The 22,195-nt window shown below is 45.7% G+C and overlaps 1 protein-coding gene across 5 annotated transcripts in view; it reads left to right on the top strand.

Annotated features, from left to right (window-relative positions):
• The window catches only part of Sema5b (semaphorin 5B), a 115,861-nt gene that overhangs the window by 77,473 nt on the left and 16,193 nt on the right, over positions 1–22,195 (top strand). For 4 of the 5 annotated variants that reach the window (XM_008842952.2, XM_029568230.1, XM_029568228.1 and 1 more), the window contains exons 3-6: positions 4,023–4,122; positions 9,025–9,070; positions 21,582–21,644; positions 21,925–22,023. In XM_008842952.2, the coding sequence (XP_008841174.1) occupies positions 4,023–4,122; positions 9,025–9,070; positions 21,582–21,644; positions 21,925–22,023 (308 nt within the window). The remainder of the gene's footprint in view (positions 1–4,022; positions 4,123–9,024; positions 9,071–21,581; positions 21,645–21,924; positions 22,024–22,195) is intronic. The other variant, XM_029568229.1, reaches the window with a different exon arrangement.

Below are 22,195 nucleotides of genomic sequence, written 5' to 3'. Positions count from 1 at the left end.
TATATATATATATAATGATAATCTAAAAAATAAAACACAGACTCCAGAGAGGCCTGGATACTCTCCCATGATCTGTTAACCCATCTAACAGTCCTGGGTTGTCATTGATCACACTCACATTCCAGGATCCACCTACGTAGCAGCTCACATTGGGATCTGCTGATAAGATGTCATGGCCCCAGGTTCTTAACGCTGACCAGTGATAGCCTGATCCTTTCTTATACTGACTTGTTCCCTCTTCAGATTGACCTTGTGGAGGGTGGGAAGGAAGACACAGGCTTGGGGGCTGAAGAGACTTGTCAAAGTCAGGTCTCAAGGTCAGTCTCCTGACTTTACCTTCCATGGCAGGGAGCCCCACTGGGTGCTCAGCTTCCAAAGCCCTGTCCTGTGGGGTAGAGAAGGCAATGTGGAAACCAAAGTGGAAAATCAATCACAGAGTCTGAGGCTAGGGTGGGATCTGACTGGCAGGATGAGAGGTAGGAGCCAAAGGGAGGAGAGGCTGGGGACATTCTGGATATGCAGGTTCCCAGCTATGTGCTGGCTCCCTTCTCTAAGAGGAAAGCTTCCAGCTGTCTTTTCCACACTGTCTTGTTTGAACTGGGATTCTGGCTTTGAAGGCTTAAGTGGATTACTGTAAATTAGCAATGTCTTTGGTGTACAGAACGCACGCACACTCTCAGACTTCTGATGGCTCCTGGTGGCTGTGGACTGAAGGGAGGGACCAAGTGGGGACTGAAGGAGCAGGATTTCTAGGACTATTGTCATGTTGGGGCCCCTGTGACATCGCTTAGTGGAACATTTCCTGTCAACGGGCTTTGCTGGGAGCTACTGGCCCAGCCAATTCAGAAGGATCCTTGTTCCCTTCCCTTCTCTGCCAGGCTGGCCTGTACTGGGGCACACTGGGCTGGGAGAAGTGGGAGGTGCATTCTGAGTCCCTGGGCTTCCAGAGACCATTTTTTATCATCAGGTGTGACCCGAATGTACCTGACTGCTCACCCTACCCTCTTATAGAGTGAGGGACTCTGCCACACCGTCTGTATCCTGATAGCTTTCCCATTGCTTCACCAAATTATCAGATATATGAACATGCATTCATATGCATGCATGTGTATGTTTTCCTGAGAACTGGGACCAGGGCATTACCACATTTTATGGGCCTTGCTTGGTGCCAGTCACAGAGCAGGAACAGTGGGGCCTCTGGAGTGAACACATGTTTTCTTTGGGTACTCAATTATTTCATATCATTCTTCAAAGTTCACAGTCTCTGTTTACCCAGCCCAGCTGAGCCAGCACCAGCACTGGTTCCCTGGTCTCCCTGCATCTGTAGTATGCTAAGTGCATAGTAGGTCTCAGTGCACTGTGGAAGACTAGGGAAGTTGTCCTAATCCAGCGCAGCACTGCTCCCCACTTCTGGGATCCCTCAGACCTTTGCTGAATGTCTGAGTGATCCACAAGCCTCCCACCTTGCAACTGTGAGTGGCTTTCTTCCTCAGATACCTGACAGATCTGTGAATAACCTAGCACCTGCAAGCATCTGCCCATTGCAGAAGCTGACTAGCGGCTTTCTGTTTTGCAAGGTTCAATTTCCTCCCATGGGTTCCTTTTAAGGGGGCCCACCTGGGTTTCTCTTTGGCCTGTGTGTTATTCTGTTTGCCACAGCATGCCCTTTCTAGGCAACAGGGGGAAGCCAGCCTGGAGTTAACACTGGCAGTGGTTAATCCACAAAGTGGGTAATTGAATTGACTATAATTAAAATCACAGGCGCATCATGGAGAATGTCATTTTTCTCTTAAAGTTGCCGTCCAAAGCTTTCACTGCACATGGAGCTTAGAACGTGCTTGGTGTTTTAAAGACAACCTTCCCTCTGGTCCCCTTTGCCTGTTTAATAAGAGGAGGCTGGCTCTCTTCCCAAAGTTCCCCCAGGATGGAGGCACTGCGCCCAGCCATGTCCCCCTTCCTCTTATCCATATGGGATCCTCAGGGCTGGGGGAGAGGGACACAAACTGGAAGGGACCCCCACCTCCACCTCCTCACTGTCATCCTAGCCCAGCCTCTTCCCTGAGAGGAGAGCGGTCCTGAATGAAGACTGAGCTCGGAACTGTCCCCAGCAGAGTATTTGCAACTGATCAGTCTGGCTACCTCCTTACACATTCTGCTGCCCTCATCTGGAATACCTCTAGCCAGAAGGAAGAGGAATTAAAGTACAACCTGTTTGTTACTATTAGGGAGTACTTGGTCTGATGGGGCCCCCTACACTGGGCAGATTGATGGTAAAATACAAGGTGAATGGAGCAGAGAGGGAGGAGACAATGTGAAGAGGGTCTGACCTGGAAAGTCTTCCTGGAAGAGGTAAGCCCTTGGTTTAGTCTCTAAGGTAATCCTCCCATTAGGATTTCCAAGTGGTCCTAGGGTCAGCTGAAACCCAGCCCTCTGGATGTCAGATTCCACTCCTGATACCTACATTTCCCAGATGCCATCTAGGCTATGTCACACAATGCTTGCCAACCCATAGCCACCACTGGGGCCCATGGAGTTGCTTCATTTTGCTGCAGAATTTCTTCCTTTTTTTAAGCATGCATATGATAGTTTTCTGAAAAATATCCAATTCGTAAAACCTCCAGTTCTCTGGGGAGTGATTAAGTGTTTGCCTGTCGTGCCGAAATGAAGGGCTGCTTTTACTCTGTAGTGGAGGGATAATGAGCAATGATTTATTTCCCTTGGATCTCTCTCTCTCTCTCTCTCTCTCTCTCTCTCTCTCTCTCTCTCGCCTTGTGTGAGTCAGTTCCTAATGCACACTGGGGAGCGCATTGGGCTTCCAGTTTCCCCTTCATCTTGACCCCATCTCCACCCACATCTCTATCCTTACTAGTGTCAATTTCCTCCCATCCTGAGAGCAGTTCAGGAACTGGGGGCCAACTTGCGAGAAGCAAGTCTCCAGCAGGAGAGAGCAAGGAAAAGTCAGTGGGCTTTCATCGGACCACGAGGACTGCTCTTTGCCTACTCAGTGCCCCCGAAAGGCTTTGGCTTTGACTGGGAAGGGCCTCCTCCAAGACAGGGGTAGACATTGTCTACCAGCCTCTGCCCCTGCCATCTCCGTGGTATCTAGTTTGAAAACCTGATTCTCCTCACACAAGAAGGAGTTGAGGATTATTCATTCACCTATTCAAACAGTGCTTGAGGCAGGTCTGAGCCTGGAGGTCCTAGAAGCAAGGTCTTTGCTGGCATCCAGGCAAACCACCAGAATGAACATACACTGTGATAGAACTATGTCCAAAAGTAAAAGGCTATACAATCTTGTAATACTGATGGATGGATTGAGAGAAGACCTTTTGAAGGAAGTGGGTAGGGGAAGAATGGTGGAACTATGCCAGTAAAGGGACCCCAGGGGTACAAAGGTTTGTGTGCTCTATGGAGTAGATTGGGGGAGTATAAAATGCTTTAGTTTAATGTGGTAGGGGTAAAGAATTTCAGCTGGTCACCAAATAACTAAATAATGCATGTCAAGGAATTAGCTTGGGAGGGAGGTCAGGGGGCCAGAGCCCAAACATCATAGAAGTTGAGACCTGTCTGGGGGAACAGGGAAGGGTCTAAACCAAGAGTGGCATAGTTACACATGAATTATGGATAGATCACTCAGTTGCCTTGTGGGAATTGCACTGGAAGGGCAAGAAGGGAGGCAGGTGGGGTAGGAGGCTCTTGGCACCAGTCTAGGTAAGAAAGGGGTGACTTGGAGGAATGGAGTCTGGAGACCAAGGAAAGAACAAACAGGAACTCAAGGGTGATTACAGGTTTTCCTTTGTGCAGGGCAGAGTCCTCTCCCAGAGACAAAAATGGTGACAAAACTCTAGCGGTCGAGGTCACAAGGTTGGCTACTCACAGAGGTGGGCAGGTGGAATCTAGGTGTCCTTAGGGCTTCAACCCCACTCCCTTCCTCTTTCACATCTCTTCTCCCCTGGTCTGATGCTGGTGCAGCTGGGAACGTGGTCCAACAGTAACAGAAGGGTTACCTCTCTCTCCACCAGATCTGAAGCCGTGGGTCTCTAACTTCACCTACCCTGGAGTCCGGGATTTCTCCCAGCTTGCTCTTGATCCCTCCAGGAATCAGCTCATCGTGGGAGCTAGGTAATGGGGTGCAGGAGAGTCGGGGCTGAGACTGGGTGCACGTGGAATTGGGTGAGGGAATAGTATCTGGATGAGTGTACTGTGGGCACCTCTGTGTCCTGAGCCCTTGTCCTTTTGTGCCAGGCCCTTTCTGTATGAATGCCTAGAGCTAGAGGCAAGGAAGGATGACCCCTAGACCTCCCAATCTCACCCAGCTGCATTCTTCAGAGGTTGGTAGTGTAGTGAGCTCCAGGATGCCTGCTTTCCATCTTCTGCCCTGTCTCTGTGGTAATACCAGGATCTCCCCAGTTGGAAGTGCCCAGGAGCCCCCTGCTGGCTAACTGGTGAGCTGCTTCTAGGAAGGGCCTCATTTTCCTGTGGCCTGCCCACCTTTGCCCCACTGTCCAGATCCCCATTGAGCAGTTAAACCTCTTTGAGGACACCTCATGTTCCAGGCTTTCTGGGTGGAGTAGGAGGAGCTAACCACCACAAAATCATCAGTTGCCAGCTTTGAAAGCAAGCAGCTTGGAAATGAGCTAGGGTCTCTGGGCCAGCATCTTCCAAAGCTTCAAGAAACTTTTTGGAAATGCAAATACTGGAGGTGACCCCAGCTTCCCTGATCAGAAACTTTAGGAGTGGGCCCCAGGCTTGCTTCAACAAACCTTCCTGTGACTAGTGCGGGTTTGAGCTTGAGCATGACTGGCCTGATCCAACACATTTTAAACATGAAGCCCTGGGAGGAAAGAGGTCCTTCCTGGACTACACAGCGAGATATCACAAGCCTTGGACTAGAACCCAGGTCTCCTAACCAGAGCTAGTGAATCTGTGTTAGGGCTGGTGAGCACCGGAGGTTCTGGCTTGGCTTGTGTACGTGGGGAGGAGTGGCCAGGCATGGCCACTGAACCTTCCAGGCTCTATGTAGCTGGCCATATCTCCCTACCTTTTGGCCTCCCTTTGAGTCTCCGCGCCTTCATCTGTGGCATGAAAAGAGAGCAGCTCAGTGGCTTTTTGTTTTGGGTGAACTTGACCTTTGAAAGTCTCAGCTTCTTTTTCTGTAAAGTATCAGTTATAGTTTCTATGTGGCCAGCCTCACCAGGCTGTGCTGGAGCTGGAAGTATTTAATTTTTATTAATTAGGTCATTATTTTAGAGCAGTATAACTTACAAATGTTGCAAAAGAGTACCCAGGGAGAACTAAGACCATCCTCACGAAAATGGGCCCTCTCTAGGTCCTCCCTACATCTTCCTAGAAGTGATTTGTATACATGCAGGCCTACCAGAGTATGGGCTTCCTCCTGCATCCTCTGTAAAGAAAGTGTTATTGGGGCTGGAGAGATGGCTCAGTGGTTAAGAGCACATACTGTTCTTTCAGAGGACACACATCAGGCAGTTCACGACCTCCTATATCTCCAGCTCCAGGGGATCCAACACCCTCTTCTGCACTCCGAGGACACTGGCATATATATGTGCATACTAGCATACAGACACACATCCATACACATAAATAAAATTTTAAAAAAATTTAAAAGAGCAATTGTTTTACGTTCTATTTCGGGAGGGTTGTCCATTCACATGCAATTTCAAAAAATAATAGAGAGAGCTCATGTACCCTTCACCTGGGTCCCCCCAGTGGTAGCCTCTTGCATAACTGTATCACAAAATTAAAATCTGGGAATTGGTATTCATGCCATCCTTTCTCCTGGCTAAGATTTTACCAGCCAGCACTTTGAGCCCGACTTGGTGACTCACATCTGTAATCCTAGCAACTAGGAAGGCTGAAGTAGAAGGATCACCCTGAGTTCAAGGCAAGCCTGGGCTCCATAGTGAGACCTTGTCTCCAAAACTCAAAACCCAAACAAACAGGGCCAGGGAGGAGGCTCAGCAAGTGAAGGCACCTGCTGCCGAGAATAATAACCAGAGTTCAATCCCCTGGTGACTACGCTGTGGAAGGAGAGAACTGACTCTTGCAAGTTGTCCTCTGACCTCCCACTCATGCCATGGCATTCATGTGTCCCCACATATACATACACACACATTGACATACACACCAAAGAATTAAAAATGTAACAAATAATCTAGAAAGATTTGTAAAAAAAATCTAGATACATAAGTACTTTTCTAAGCCCAAAGAGTGTTATCTCTGAACTATGCTCTGAACCTGGTAAAAGCATTTTGGAAAATGGCTCATTCTATGATTGACACATGCACTATTTTACGGAGCATCTGTGTATTAAATCAGCTAATACATGTAGTAAATCATACCACATATAATCCAGTATAGTAGTAAATCATGCATGCAGAAAATAATCTAGTTTTCACTGTCACCCCAGGAGGTGAGTTCTAGGATCACCCCCATTTTATAGACAGCTCAGCGAGGTTGCCACTTGCCTATGATCACACCATCCTGCCTGATCCACTTTGAGCTTCTCGATGTGAACCTGAACAGTGGTTGTTTTCCATCTGCTGGTTTTCCTTGAATAGCTAAGGGCATATAGCTTCTGAGTCTTTGAGCCTAGCTCTGCCCTCAGATGGAGAGGAGCACAATCTATCCTGAACTGGTCCCTTCTGCCCCTAAAGCCACTGCCTTGAACCCTGGGCTGTTTTATTCCCCTCCTTCTTTTTCAGGGCACTTTTATGACCTCTGGAATTCAGGCTGGGGAGCTTTTTCTATTCATTTGTAGCCTGCCTTGTTCCCTGTGGGATTGAGGGCTGGGCCAGCTGCAGAGATTGTTCTCATCTCCCAGCACTTAGAAGAGCCAACGGAGATGCTATGATGAATGATTTTTGATGGGATAAAAATGATTTGAGTGATGGGATGTTTCCCCTAATTTGTTAAAGCTGTGAGCAGATGCCTATTGTTACCTGAGCACACAGCTGTGGTAGAGCCACAAGCTGGAATCCATCTGTCCCTGGGCCAGGAGTGTGTGGCCAAGAATCTCTGCAAAGGACAGGGAGAGGAAGTTGGGGTGGGGCAGTGGAGTCCTGGATCCAAGGTAATGGGTGAGGCCACCTTGCCCCAGGCCAGTGAAAAAGCTGAGTGGGGCCTGGGCAGGTAGCCAGAGCAGAGAGGGAGTCTCCGGGCAGCCAGTTCCCACCCCTAGCTTCCTGCAGCAAGACCCCTTCTTCCTTTCTGACCTTTCCACCACTCTCTCTTATGCACAGCTGAAGTGGCCAGAACTTCCTAGAGTAATTATTCCTAAAAAGTAGAACCCAAAGAGGAATAGCCAAAAGCAGAGGGAAAGAAAGAAGATTCTTTGGGAAAACCAAATCACATCTGCTTGTCTTTAATAAAGCCTCTTACTGTGTCTCTATGAGACTGTGATGAAGAAAGCCAGGCACAAACTGATTCTCCATTTTACAGATATGGGTGCTGAGACTCAGCAAGGGGCTGAGCTGGAAATCTGCCTATCTCTGCTGCAGGGTCTATTCTCCAAACTTGAATTCACTGTTCTGATGCACTCTAACCCAGTGGGTCTACCACGCTTAGAACTCCCAAGTTCCAGGTCCCTGAGTGGTTGCCTACTCACTGCAGAGCTTAGTCACAATGATTTCAGTGGCACCTAATACTGAGTTTTCAGTGAGTGTCTGATGGTATTACTGTGGTATCATCATCATTATCATTAAGGCTTGTGAGCCATCAGCAGCTGTGTGGAAATGGTGTTTGAGGAAGTTGAGGCTAGCCATGCTATGTAGGTAGGGAGACAAGTGGTCCAGAAAGGGGCCATGGAGAGGGCAAATGCAGAGTCATTGGCTATAGGACATGAGGCAGCAAACAGGGCCCTGAGGCCTGTGTGGGAAGCCCATGTGTATCCCTGCAAGAGCTCCTGGGCTTTCAGTTGAACAGAAACAGGCTCCATTGTTGGGAAAGATAAAATCACAAGACAAATTACAAGTGTTTAGTTTGTAGATATTAACTGGATTTAAGATTCTAGAATTTGGTAGACTGAGCCAAAGAGCTTGGCTTTTTCATTTTAATATTAAATTAAATTATCATTTAATTAATAAATTAAATTTGAATTAATTCAAATTTTAAAATAAATTAATTTTGGTCTCTTTCATACAGGATCTCCCTATAGCCTCAGCTGGCCTGGAAGTCACATGTAGACCAGGCTGGTCTTAAACTCACAGAGATCTGTCTGGCATGTGCCACCATGCCTGGCTAAGAGTTTGGTTTTATGTGATGAGAAGGGGGAAGGGAGGGAAAAATAAAAGAAAAAGAAAAATAGCAGAAACAAAGAGCAAAAAGCAGATTGGTCGTTTCAAAGTTACTTTCCTTGTAAAGTGGAAGCAGAAAGACAGAAAATGGAAAAATAACTGTGGCTAACCCAGGAGACTTTGTTTTACTTTCCTTGTGTGTAAGAATGAAGGCATAGAGAACTCCACTATCATGACAGTTGACACTGGCCTGCCTGTCTGGGAATGTGGCTGTTTTCTCTCTCCTGATTTCTCTGACAGTCAGTTTCACTTTGATGACAAAGAACTTGCACAATAGGTGGCTCCATTTTGATTTTTTAAGGTGATCTGTTGGTGTCCAATATGGGACTTAGTCCAAAACCATGGCCTTTTGTTGATTTTATTTAACAGTGGATTTCAGAGGTTCTTTCCTGTGCTGGCTGGTCAGCCAGGAGCAGATACAGTGTACAATCTGTGGGTTAAGCCCAACTCTTTGATTTAACTATCTCTGTAGCTTTATTGACACAACCTGCTTCCTCATTTGTAAACTGGAGTTTCCTACAGCTACTGCCAAGTTGTGTGAAGGTTCGGTTAGCTAAGTAAGAGGCATAAAGCTCTCTCTTGGGGTTGGCCCACCCTAGTCCTATAGAGGAAGTATTCCTGGCACCCTATAAGGTCTGGTCTAGGAGGCTGTCTCCTGGGGTCCTACCTGTAGAGCCAGATGGCTTATGATTTCTGTTTGTTTTCACAGGAACTACCTCTTCAGACTCAGCCTTGCCAATGTCTCCCTCCTTCAGGTACATTTGTTTTTCTTCCCTTCCTATAATTTCTTGTATTTGGAAACTGAGGGCTGGGTAGTCCATATAGCAAGATTCTTAATTCAGTGCCTAAGATTGACAGCAGAAGCCACCTGTTCTTTGTCCTGGCCATGGACTCTGACCCTGCTATCAAGGTCACTGCTGGGAGGATACCTGGAGTGGAGCTCAGCCAACATGCACATGAAGGCCCGTACAGGGCTTTTGCATTATGCTAAGAAGCTTCCCACAAGAACCCGACTGAGATGACCTTCTGCCCCTATTTGCTGGAACTAAGGGCTTTGCCAGGTGCAGAACTTTCAGGGCTAAAAATGGAACTCTACTGGGCAAACTGGGACAGTTAGTCATTCTAAGTCTAGAGCCTAAGTCCACAAGAGAGTTCCAGAGTTTGGGCCTCAGGGAGTGGTATCTCTAGCTCCTTGTTCAGCTTGGCCTGAGAGATCCCACTCTAACTTGGTTTCATTGAGCTGTGATTGATTTATTATCTGCTGCCAAGAAATGTTCCCCAAGCATAATTCCCTAAGGGCTCTGAGAGGCTTTTTAATGGCACTCCTTGATCCAGAACAGTTATCCCACATTGAGAAACAGATGCCAAACCATCTCTGCAGAAGCTGAACATTATAGAAAAAGGATGGCCATTCATCTTCATGAGGGGGGAACCTCCATTTCCATGTCCAGGAGCTGTCTTCATCCCCAGCAATTGAGCATTCTTTGAGCACTTATTGCATACCAGTTCTGAGCTGGTGGGTTGAAGGTATTAGGAAAGCAGACTCTCTGATTCCAGGGAAAGATGATGACAGACACATACAACCTAGTTAGAACTCAGGCATTAATCAAGCACTGGACTGTTTGGCAAGGAACTCCACTGTAGCAGGCAGCTAGAGAACGGGAGACCTCCTTGGTGAGCCAGTGTGGCATTCTCGTGTCTTTCCTTCCAATCTGGTTCACATCCCTAGTGGCCATTGCAGCTCTTGCACACCAGAAGGAAGCAGAAAAGGTATGCCCACTGGAAAGAATAGGTCAGGGAAATTAGGGCAAAATGAAAGGAAATGCCATGCATCCATTTATCCATACCTCTACCAAACCAAGCTGCCCATCTATCCATCCACCCACATGATAAACATTTAGCAAGTACTTTCTAAAGGTCAAGTCTAGGTTTATGCATGTGTTATGGGTTGAATGTGGCATATCCCCCACAGGCTCTTGTGTTTTGACACTTGGTTCCAGCTGTTAGCTCTTTTTTGGGAGGTTATAGAATCTTTGAGAGATGGTGGATATAAGTCCCTGGGGCCAGGCCTTGAAAGTTATAACCTAGCCCTGCTTCCGGTCCCATCTCTGTTTCCTGGTCCATCAAGATGTGAGGAGCCTTAGCCACATGTTCCTGCCTCCATGACCTCTGCCAGGCCTTGCCCATCATAATGGGCTATACCCTTTGGATCATGACTCCAAATAAATCCTTCTTCCCTTAAGTTGCTGCTGCTAAGTACTTGGTCAGTGATGAGGACAGGAACTACTATCACATGGTGCATGGCGTTTGAGTTTAAAAGTGAGGCCCACTCCTTTACTTGGAAAAAATGCACATAAGAAATCGTGCATGGCTCCTTTTCCAATAGGCGGACCATGTGGCATGTTCCTGCAGCCCAGACTTGAACAAGACAGGCAAAGTTCACAGTCAGCATTCCATGGTCACAAGCAGCCAGATCGACTTCTACTTGGTATCCATAGATGATAGAGACAAAGTGCCAAACCTGGCAGGCCAAGGCCTGGGGAAACCATCACAGAGATTCATTTCCTTGATCCAGGTGCCTTCCCCAAGCGCTTGGCAGTTGCTTTTTATTTGATACTTATGGTCTGCAAATGAAGGTCTTTGGCACTGGAGAGTAGCTAAAGTCAGGAAGAGAGGGCTGCAGAGAAATAATGGCAGGGCTGGGAGAAGCATGTGTGGGAGCGTGGCCTGGAGGTAAGAGGAACCCTGGCCCCAGCAGGGTCTGCAAAGGCATTGAGAGGTGTTGTGTTTGAACTGTAGCTCGAAGGTTGTATTTGCCTGACAGCAAAGGGGAGAACAGAGGAGTGAGACAGCACACAGCACTGAGGGACAGGATCAGAGGGTGGGAGAAAGTAAGGGTAGGAGATGAGGTCCCAGAATCAAGAGAGGCTTCATTTCGGGGGATCTTTATTGCTGAGTTGAGGGGTCCACTTTTTATTTTGAAGACCATGGATATCCATTAATGAGTTTTAAGCAGAGAAATGACATGAGTAGACTTGACATTTGGGTCACTTGACCCAGAGCAGGGACTGGAGTAGGGAGCAGCCAGTCAGGACACAATTGCAATTGTCCTGCTGAGTGATGGAGAGGTGTGAAGGGGAGCAGTGGCAGGGGAATGGAGGACAGGAAGGGGCACTTAAGGTGGCAGGGTCACATGGGAGCACAGTATCACACAAATCAACTGGGGGGTTGAAGGTATTAGGAAAGCAGACTCTCTGATTCCAGGGACATGAAGGAGGTAGTCATGCCTGGACATCTAGGTTCCTGGCTCACACAGCTGGGTACCATAAATTAGATGGGAATGGGGCTGACTCTAGACCATTGGTTCCCTTGACTGTTCACTAGATCCACCATGGGAGCTTTGACAAACACTGGTGTCTCAGAGAATCTTAAACAATTACTTTGGAGTACAGCCTGGACACCAGAGTTTTCCAAAGCTCCCAAGTGATTCCAACAGACAGCTAAATTTAGGCTGTTAAGAAGTATTTGTCTGTGGTGCTGCCCTGCTGGCTTGGTCTCCCCAGGCCTCCTGACTAGCTAGTCATGTACCTTAAAAGTCATGGATGTTCAGACTACTTGATGACTGAGGCTCAGGGTTTGGTTCATCCAGTTTGGTGTTGATGTGGTCTTAAGCACAGACAGATATCCATGGCAGACACAGGGCTCATGTTTATGGTGGGGGCTCAATTTCAGTGGGATTGTCTGAAGTACCCTGCAAGCCAACCCCCAAAACACCCAGACTTCACCTTCCCCGGGGTGTCTCCTAGGGGCCTAATCACAGCATTTAGATTAGATTCTCCTAACAGAACTAAAGAGAAAAATTAATACATTTTATGTCCTTGTAAACTACTCTAGGAGGTTTAGTCATAAAGTAGGAAGAACAAGTGAGAGATTGGGGCAGGCCATCCAACAACCCTCAGTGAGACCAGTGGCAGACCTGGGCCTCTGATCAGCTGCCTGGCCTAGAGAGAAAGCCTTGGCTTTGGGCAATAAATACTCACTTCAGCAAGTGCCCTAGCATACCCTTCGTGTGGTCTTCGGCCCCTACCATGCTGAAATGCTATTATAAGCTGCTCATTCAAGGACTGAAAATGAGTTATACCACTGTGCTGGAAGGGGAGGGGGCACTGAGCTGCCCCACAGGCCCCAGGGTATGATTTAAGTCAATTTAAACCTCTATGTTTTATTGGTACTTTAAATAATTGACATCTGCTGAAGAAAAATCTAAATGCAAACAGTTTATGCAAACCAGTGTCCACTAAAGGGACTTCTAAGAACCTAACCCCTATTAATTAATGTAAACTATAGTTCCTTAAGGAGAATCAAAGTCCCCAGCTTCTTCCCAATTCAGGAGGGAAGGAACAAATGGGCTGCGTTCTCTCTCTCTCTCTCTCTCTCTCTCTCTCTCTCTCTCTCTCTCTCTCTCTCTCTCTCTCTCTCTCTCTCTCTGGTGAGGGGCAATGAGCTCGGCTACAGTGGTGATTTTCTGCATAACTCAATCTTTTGGTCTTGGGAATTTTCAAAAAGGAGGTGTGCGATCCACAGTTTTGGGCCTGGGAGGCCAGCATGATGCTATCTTGAATTTGGCAATTAAACACTCAAGAGTGACCTTTGTCACTACAGTTCCCTGGGATGGTGTGGCTGGAGGCCTAATGGCTTCAGATGGCCTGTAAGCACAGAAATGATGACTGACTGCTGCATACTCATGCACCAGGACACTCGTGAGGCTTCGTTGGGACCCGGGCAGACATTTAGGGTGATCCCAGCTCTCTTCCAGCCTACCTCACATCCTCCACACTTGGGTTCAGCAGCTCATAGCTGTTGGTAGCTTAGACCCTGCTAAGTAGTGAGCTCAGTACTCAGAAGATGTTCTGATGCTCAGTCATCATCTCTAATCAGCTCCTGTGTGTCCAAGGGAGTTGCCATGTCCACACAGAGGTGATTCCATCCATGTCCCTGATGTCTTCCTTGCCTGCTCTTTCCTACATCATAGAAATCACATAGCTCTGCTCTTAAATAAGCTCCTCACCCTGGAATTTCTGGAGCAGTCCAAATGTAAAGTGTTCTACATGCTGCATGTGTCTATTTCTACTCCTTCCCGGAAACCCACCAGTGGCACATGGGGAATAACAGGTACGCAGCCACACGATAGAGAGGACGAGGGAGGACCTGTCCATGGAGAAGAAATTCAGTGCTTTTTGGGAGATGGAAAGTGAATGGAGGAATGATCCCAACAACAAAAAAAGAAGAGCTTACAGAGGCGGATGGGGCAGCGAAGCGAGCGGAGTCCCCAGAAAAGCTCAGAAATCGGGGTATTGGGTATTGTGGAATAAGGCCAAGGCTAAAAAGGGCACTGATTAAAATTCTCTAAATGGGGGGCTGGAGAGATGGCTCAACAGTTAAGAACACTGGTTGTTCTTGCAGAAGACCCGAGTTCGAATCCCAGCACCCACATGGCAGCTGACAACTGTCCGTAACTCCAGTTCCAGGGGATCCAACGGCCTCTTCTGTCCTTGCGGGCATTGCACAACACGGGTGCACTTACCTACATTGCAGGCAATACACGCATACACATAAAATAAAAATAATAAAATAAAATTTAATTAAAAATAATTCTCTAAATGGAAAATGGAGAGATGGCTTAATGGTTAAGAGCACTGGCTGCTCTTGTAGAAGACCCATGTTTGGTTCCAGCACCCACATGGCAGCTAACAACTGTCTGTAACTCCAGTTTCAGGAGATCCAACACCCTCTTCTGGCCTCCACTGTCATTGCATATATTATGCACATAAAAATAAATAAATACATAATTTTTGCACCTAAAAATAAATAAATACATAATTCTCTAAATAAAGAGGCTCGAACCTGAGTCTCCCACCACATCCCCTTTGCCCAGTAAAAGAGGCTGAAACGTTTCCTCCAGGGTCTCAAGTGGAGAGTCTGTATTTAGGGCCTATAGGAAGAATGAAGGGTATGGGTCGGGTGTGGGACTAGAACAAAGAGCTCAAGTTTCAATCTATGCACTCTACCCCACTCTCATGCCAGAGATTGGAGAGCTCTTTGTGTATGAAGCTCAGTGAGTTCAGAGACAAGACTTTAGAGTATGACAGAGAAGGATGCCCTATAGAGTACCTCACTAGAACTTAGGAGAGATACCCCCACCAGTACCCTGAGAAGTCATCCATGGGTTTCCAATGCACCGCTTGGTGCTTTACTCTTAAAGAAAGCAAATACAATTGTTCATCATGTTCAATTTCTTACCTACAAGAAGATAGACTGGTACAGTGAACTCGGTGTATTGAGTATTCGGCCAGGATTACTCTTGCTTCATCTATAGTCCCCATCTCCCTGTGGGGAATCATTTTGAGGTAAATCTTAGACATATTGTGCATCCATGATTTCAACATGCAGAGCTGGAGCTGGAGCTCAGTGGGAAAGCTCATGTCTAGCATGGGCAAAGTTCTCGATTCAATCCCCCAGCATCACAAAAAAATTAAAAGAAGGAAGGAAAGGAAGAAGAAAGGGAAGGAGGAAGAGAGGGAGGGAAGAGAGAGGAGAGGTGGACATGGTGGCTCATTCCTGTAATCCAGCACTCCAAAAGACTGAGGCAGGAAGCTCTCCAGTCCAAGGCTAGTCTGGGCTTGTCTCAACAAAACAACAAATAAAAACAAGACTTCAAAATGCATTTCTAAAAGATGAGGATTCTTTTTTAAAAGTGACTTTAAAATATTTTCATATCACTAAATACCTGAAGTTTCCCAATTGTCTCAGAAAATTTCAAAACAGGCCTGGGGGATGTAGCTTAGTAGTAGAGCTATTGCTTAGCATATGTGAGGCCCAGGGCCATCCCCAACACTGCAAAAAGAAATCAATTTTTAAAAGTTTGCTTGTTTGAATTAGGATCCAAAAGTGTTATTTATTAAAATGGTTCTTGGTCTCTTTTAAACAACATTCCTTTTCTTTCTGTCTTTGTATGATTTATTTATTGAAGAAACCTGGTCACTAGTCCTGTAGTTTCCTGATTTTGCTGACTACAATCTAGGTGGTATAACACCATATCCCTAGAGTTTTGGTATTGCCTGTAAATTGATTGTTAGGCTTACAGATTTCATCGATTTGGATTCTGGCAAGATTACTTCATAGGTGTTGGGTACTTCCCTCATGAGATGCATGAAGTCTTTGTTTGCAACCACTGATGATCATTTCCACCATCCATTAATTCTTTAGCCATTACAGTTTTTTGACTGGATTAATTACAAAGCAAACTTCTCTGCTGTTTGATCACCCAATGATATGGTCATGTTGCAAAGGCAAGAAAAATGTTTGCTGACTGTTTCCTGCAGGCTCATGTGTTTGAATATTTGCTCTCTGGTGGTAGTACTGTCTTGGCAGGAGCCCCTAGGAAGTGGGGCTTCACTGGAGGCATGGCTCACTGGAGGCACGTCTTGTGGTTTATAGCTCTGTCCTGCTTCTGGCTTGCCATCTGCTTCCCCATCTTCCTGATGGATCCCACTGCCACAGCCTGGAGATGCTCCAGTACCATGCTTCCCTGCCATGGTGGACTGTACCCCCTGAAACTCAGAGCCCAAAGAAGTCTTTTCTCCTTTAAGTTACTCTAGCCAGCTATTTTACTGCAGCGATGAAAAATGTAACCTAACAAGAGAAAACTATATACATTTTCCTAATTTAACACATACCCAGAGATCTTTAAATGACAATGAAATACAAATAAATGAGCAAAGCAAGATGCTTTTAAACTTTTAAACAAAGAACAATGAATTTGTAAAGGAATGACAGAACAAATAGGTCTTTGAACTAGGGTCATAAATTCCAGGGCTGTCACTAAGATATAAAAGTTGTTGAAGATAAGTGTTACTCCAATGAGTGATCCATTTTAACTGTAGTCCTAGTTACCAGTCTCTGGTAATGAGGGCTATTTTCCTATCCTAGTACAGAGGCAACTCCTCTATGAGACCCTTCATGGCTTGCTGTCCATAGGAAAAGTAAAGTCAAGTGGTCCTTTCTGAGGTTCCAGTTCCTCAAGTGATTTCACCAACCTGACATACTTCGGCATGGCATGCCCTACACTTTTTTAATTTGCTTCTTTTACTCACTAGCTTTCAAATGATGAGCTTGCTAATACCTTTAAATAGTGGTTATTTTCTTTTACTATTTTATTTTTTGAGACAGGGTCTAATGTCTTCCAGGCTGGTCTACAACTCAAGATGTAGCCAAGGATGGCCTTGGACTGATCCTCCTGCCTCCACTTCCCAAGTGCTGGGATAATAATCCATTTTATGGAGTGCTAGGGATCGAACCCAGGGACCTTCGGTTACTAAACAAGCACTTTGGTATACTGGCTGAGCTATATTCCCAGCCCTATTCATTTATTATTATTTCAGACTCATGCATCTCCATTTTGTTGTTGTGTTTCAATCCATTGCTGTTGTTATCTTTCATGACTATCTGATCTGTCACAGTGGGAGGCCTTTTCAATCCATCTCTACTTGTTCTTTCATCCTAGCTATCTGGTCTGAGAAGATGTTCATTCTCCCTTTGCCTTGTACATTTGCTGCCCAAGATGGAACCAGCCATTTTTTTTTTTCATGAGGTCTTGGTTTCCTTCAGTGGGAAATGGCTAGTGACTTCTTTTACTTTTTTAACTTTTTCTTCTTTTTGGGACAGGGTCTCCCTGTAGCCTCAGCGGGCCTGGAATTTGATATATATACTAGGCTAGCCTTGTAATCTTAGAGCGATGTGCCTGTCTCTGCCTCCTGAGTACTGGGATTAAAAGTGTGCACCACCACATCCAGTTAGTGACTTCTTTTAACTTGTTCCATGAAAAGCCAAGTATTATCACGCACTTGAAGAAAGCCTTAAAGTGAAAGGGAAGACCAAAATAAACCAACAAAATAAAGGAAGCTGTAAGAAATGAGGCTATGCAAGACACATAAAACATGAAAAAATTAATTACAAAAAAGAATTAGTGTATCTTGAGATATAAAAATATCTTATAAAACAATAAATTAGAACTATGAAAAGCAAAAGTGCAAGTGGGAAAAGTCACTGAAGGATTAAAAGATAAAATTAAAGAAAAATCTACTGAAATTAGAAAAACAGAAACAAGAAATAAAATTGAGAAATTCCAGAAAAACAGAGGAAAAAAATCAAGGCATAAGGATCAACCATGGATTGGAGTAATACAAATTCTAAAAAAGAAAGAGGAAAAGGTAAGGAAGAAGTGAAGGGCTAAGCTGTGTAAGAAAATTTGTCAGAACAGAGGACAAGTCTTCGTACTGAAAAAGTTGACTGAGTTCCCAAAAGTGCATGAAATTTAAGTCACTGTTTTTAGGAAGAGCCCAAAAGCTTTCGGAATCTAAAGAAAACAAAAGGGGTTCCTGCAAAAGATGGGAAATAAGAATTGCATCTGACTCCTGAAGAGTGATGCTAGAATTGAGAAGACAGTGGTATGCAAATGTTTCTAAAGCTGAGTAAAACTTACTTTCAACCCAGAACTCTGTGTGAAGATAGTCAATATGAAGAGAGAATCGATTGGACAGGAAAGAATTTTAAAACTTGATCCACCATGTTCCTTTTCTTAGGAAGATACTGGAGGTGTATGTATTCCACCAAAATAAGCAACTAAATAGAACAACGAGGGCAACGTGGGCTTCAGAAAGCAGAAGAGCATGCTAAGTCATGTTCTTAGCCAGCAGGAGGGCTCCCAAGCAGCCTGCCCACTGGGGTGGGAAAGTGGAGGTTAGGAGGATGAGGAGGAGGATAGGAACAAATAGATTACCTGAATAATTGGTGCACACAGTTAGGAAATGAGATTGAAAGGGATTTCTAACAGCTTTGGGAAATTTGAGAAAAATCAATGGTTGTACACATGTAAAGCATAACAATGAAGATGACCAAGACAGATATTTAGTCCAAGAAAAAACAGAAAGTTGTTCAAGAAAGGAGATCCCATCAGATTCTGAGTATTTTTTATTGACTCTTGGATAACCATTTTCACATTTTAATGAGTCTGAAATCAGGTGTGTCTTACAAGTGCAAGCCTCTTACAGTCACTATTGGCCAGACTTCAGTCCTGATATAGTTGTAACCTGAGCAGGTGGTCTTGCTCATGCTGTTCTGACGGGACAACAGCAGCCCCTTTAATGCATCAGTGATTATAAAATCGTATAAGAAAGGAGTAGCCCAAGTTGGTTAGAAAACCTGGGGACGCCTGGTAAGATCAAGACAGTGTCAGCATCCAAACTTGCAGAACAAGATCAGTGGCTTGGAAGAAAATCCTGAAGACCAGAGTGGACCACCTAAGAATTCCCACCTGGATAGTTCAATGAATAGTACTCTAAATAAAATGACAATAACAAAAATAAGCAGTGACAGATCTGAATAGACAAGATTTGGGAGAGATGACCTCTGAATTCAGAGAAGGTTAAAGACATTTAAATTTGCTTACATTTTTCTTTTTTTATGTACAAGATCGATTTTTGATAAAAATATATCTAAATAAGAACACTTTCAATAAGTTTCCATTAAAAATTTAGGTGATAAAACTGTTTGACTGGCAGCATATTTTCTTTCATAGTGGTTTGTGTTGCAGATTGATGGCTTATGGTCAGGGAACTCCGAGGTTCTAGCTGGTAGGGGGAATCGTTTTTACATATTTACAATAACATGAGTACCAATTTTATTTTTAATTAAAATATGAGTTATAAAGGGAGAATGGGAAGAAAGGTATCGTAAGAATGCTCTGAAGTGGGGTAAAATGGAGATAGATAAGTGGGAAAAATCTTTACCTGTCTAAAGGAAGTCAAAACAGGCAATATGAAGTGGGTCCACACATTGGGACTTTTTGAGAAAGAGAGAGAGAGAAGAGGCCTGCTGGTTTCTTCAGAGGCCAGAAGAGGATATCAGGTCCCCTGGAGCTAGAGTTACAGGCAGCTGTGAACCACTGAATGTAGGTGATGGGAACTGAACTTCGGTCTTCCAGAAGAACAGCAAATACTCTTAACTATTAAGCCATCTCTCCAGCCCTGGAACATTGGTTTTTAACCACTGGGAAATGGTTGTTCTGAGGTAAGGGGACTGAAATTTAGGAGTAAACTGTTAGGGTTTTTGCTAATATTTTTTTCATATATTTTTTTAAAAAACAGTGCATCATTACCTTCCTAAAAATAATTTTTCAAATAAATTAACTTCAAAAATCCCATTCCATGCTGTTATCATTGTAAATATACATATTCTCTCTGGGCTATATGGTGAAACTTTTGGTTCAAGGAATCTGTTTACAGTGACAGGCTGCAGAAAGGCTCCTCTGCCTGTATCAGTGGTCTGCTTTGTGCCTTTGTGCTTACTAGTTTTGTGACCTTGGGCAAATTGCTCAACCTCACTGCCTTTAGTTTCCTCTCCATTACACTGAGCGAAAGGTTATGCATTTCAATGGCTGTTTCAAGGGTCAAAGAGAGACGGTGTCAAGACCCGCAGCACAGTGCTTGTCCCACTGTCGAGATCACTATAACCTTAACATTTTTCACTGTGCACGCACGTATCTTCACAACTTCCCCCTTAAAAACAGCTGGCCCCTTCAGTGTGCCCCTGTGTTCAGGAACCCCAAGGCCTCCATCAGCCACCCATTGTGTGGTGCTTTAAGGGGACAGTAAGTGTGTGGGGTCATTGTTCCTTCCTGCCCCCTCCAAACCCTTATAAACATCCTCTTTTCTCTTGTGAGGCTCATCCTGGGGCCTGATGGGTCCTGAGATTAGAAGTGCTCAGTCCTTTCTGCCCAGGTGAACTCTGACCCTAAAGGTCATCTGCCCTTCTTTAAAGAGGAGGAGAAGCAGGTCTGAGCTGCAGACTGGCCTGGAGGGACTGGGCCAGTCTGCTCAGTGGAGGCCAGCTCCAGATCCAGGGACTGCAGGGGTCAGCTTCCCTCTGCTTCCCTCCACGCAGCCATGCATCTGCAAGAGTGGGTATGCTGGCTCTGGAAAACAGAAAACAGAAAACAGCTCCATGGGTCCGTCCTTGTCCCCTGCCTTCTCCCATAGTCAGGCAAACAGTTTTGTGAGAAATTAAAAGCAGGGTGTGTGTGTGTGTGTGTGTGTGTGTGTGTGTGTGAGAGAGAGAGAGAGGGGGGGGAGGGAAGGAGGGAGGGAGGGAGGGAGAAGAGAGAGGGGGGAGAATGAATCTCCTTGCTCAGGACTTCTAGGAGAGGTTCAGTAGTCCATATTTATACATGTGACCCAGCGGGGCTGTTGGCTGGGCAAAAAGTATCACCTTTCAGTGCTTCTCTAGAGGTAGGTAGAATAGATGAATAGGGAGGGGCATACTGGGTGGGGACAGCCTGTCCCAGCCCCTTACTCCATGACAGTGTGAATGATGTCATGAAGGAATCAAGAAGGGAAGTAGAGAAACCCTGGTTTTGATTCCCAGCACTACATAAACCAGGTGTGGCAGTGATGCATGTAATCCCAGAACTCAGAAGGTGGAGGAATGAGGATCAGAAAATCAAGGTCATCCTCAACTTGAGAGAAAGAGAGAGAGAGAGAGAGAGAGAGAGAGAGAGAGAGAGAGGGAGAGAAAGTCCTCAGCCCCGGGGACAATGAGGATAAAGGGCACAAACATATATAGCCTTTGACATGGGAAACAGGATCCCTACTCATAGCCTATCATGCATCTTAAATTGTTACCCAGATCTCCAGTGTCCTCAGAGATCAAGGGGTGAAAAATAATACTTTGCAGGGTTTGTAGTGTGAAAATTAGATCTTCTGTTTCTAAGGTTTACATAATCTAACCTTTAGAGAGAGAGCTCCCCAGTGTCCCACTCCTTTAAGGGACATGTGGAAAGTACACCCCCGAGAAAGAAAGACTTAGGTAGTGCTGAAAGCTCTTTTTGGCCACTTGCAGCTTCATGGCTGACCTGGGAAGGTACCAGGGAAGCTGTGTGGGAATGATAGAACCCATGAAGCTGAAAGTGGGTCCTCCAGATGTCTTCATTCCAAGCAGGCAGGAAAGGTGTTAGGCTTCATTAAAAGCCTCTGGGTGAGGGCATCTGGCAAGCTCCTCCTCCCCAGTCCCTCTAACACAGAGAGAGGAAACTATCCTGCTGCTTGCTACCCAGGCCCTTTCCAGGTTCTGGTCTACACCAGACCTTGGCTGCTATCGCTCTAATGATCAGTGTCAGGAAGTACACGAGATGATTCTGTGTTCCTCCCACAGGCCACAGAGTGGGCCTCCAGCGAGGACACACGACGCTCTTGCCAGAGCAAAGGAAAGACTGAGGTACATGCAGGTGGCCCCAGGGCTCTGTTGGAAGCCTGTGGTCAGGAAAGGGTGAGGCTCCTTGTGAGCATGGGGTCCCTTACCCCAGAGGCCTGACTTGGGTGAGTTAGGACTCCATATGTCAGTGGGAGGATGGGCATGGACCTCAGAACTGTGTGGATCCGGGGAAGGGATGTTGTTGGATGTTTGTTGGCCTCTGGATGCACTAGTGTGAGAGAAACATGCTCCATTCCACACCTGTAGAGTTGCAGCCCTCTTATCACTTTACTTCCCGCCTCAGGAAGAGTGTCAGAACTACGTGCGGGTCTTGATCGTTTCTGGCCGGAAGGTGTTCATGTGTGGCACCAATGCCTTTTCACCAGTGTGCTCCAGCAGACAGGTGAGCCAGCAGAAGAGGTGGATGAGAGGGGTGCCAGGGGAAGGTACCTTACTCAAGCACCCAGACTTGGAACGTAGCTGACAAATGTGACAAGGGGGAAAAAAAATTCAAAGGATGTATGTCCCCACAATTTGAGACAAATATAAAAAAATACTCATTCTTTATCTGAAAC

Source organism: Nannospalax galili, unplaced genomic scaffold, assembly GCF_000622305.1.
Source record: "Nannospalax galili isolate Female #2095 unplaced genomic scaffold, S.galili_v1.0 scaffold18, whole genome shotgun sequence".
Lineage (NCBI taxonomy): Eukaryota > Metazoa > Chordata > Mammalia > Rodentia > Spalacidae > Nannospalax > Nannospalax galili.
This window is presented reverse-complemented; position numbering and strand designations above follow the sequence as displayed.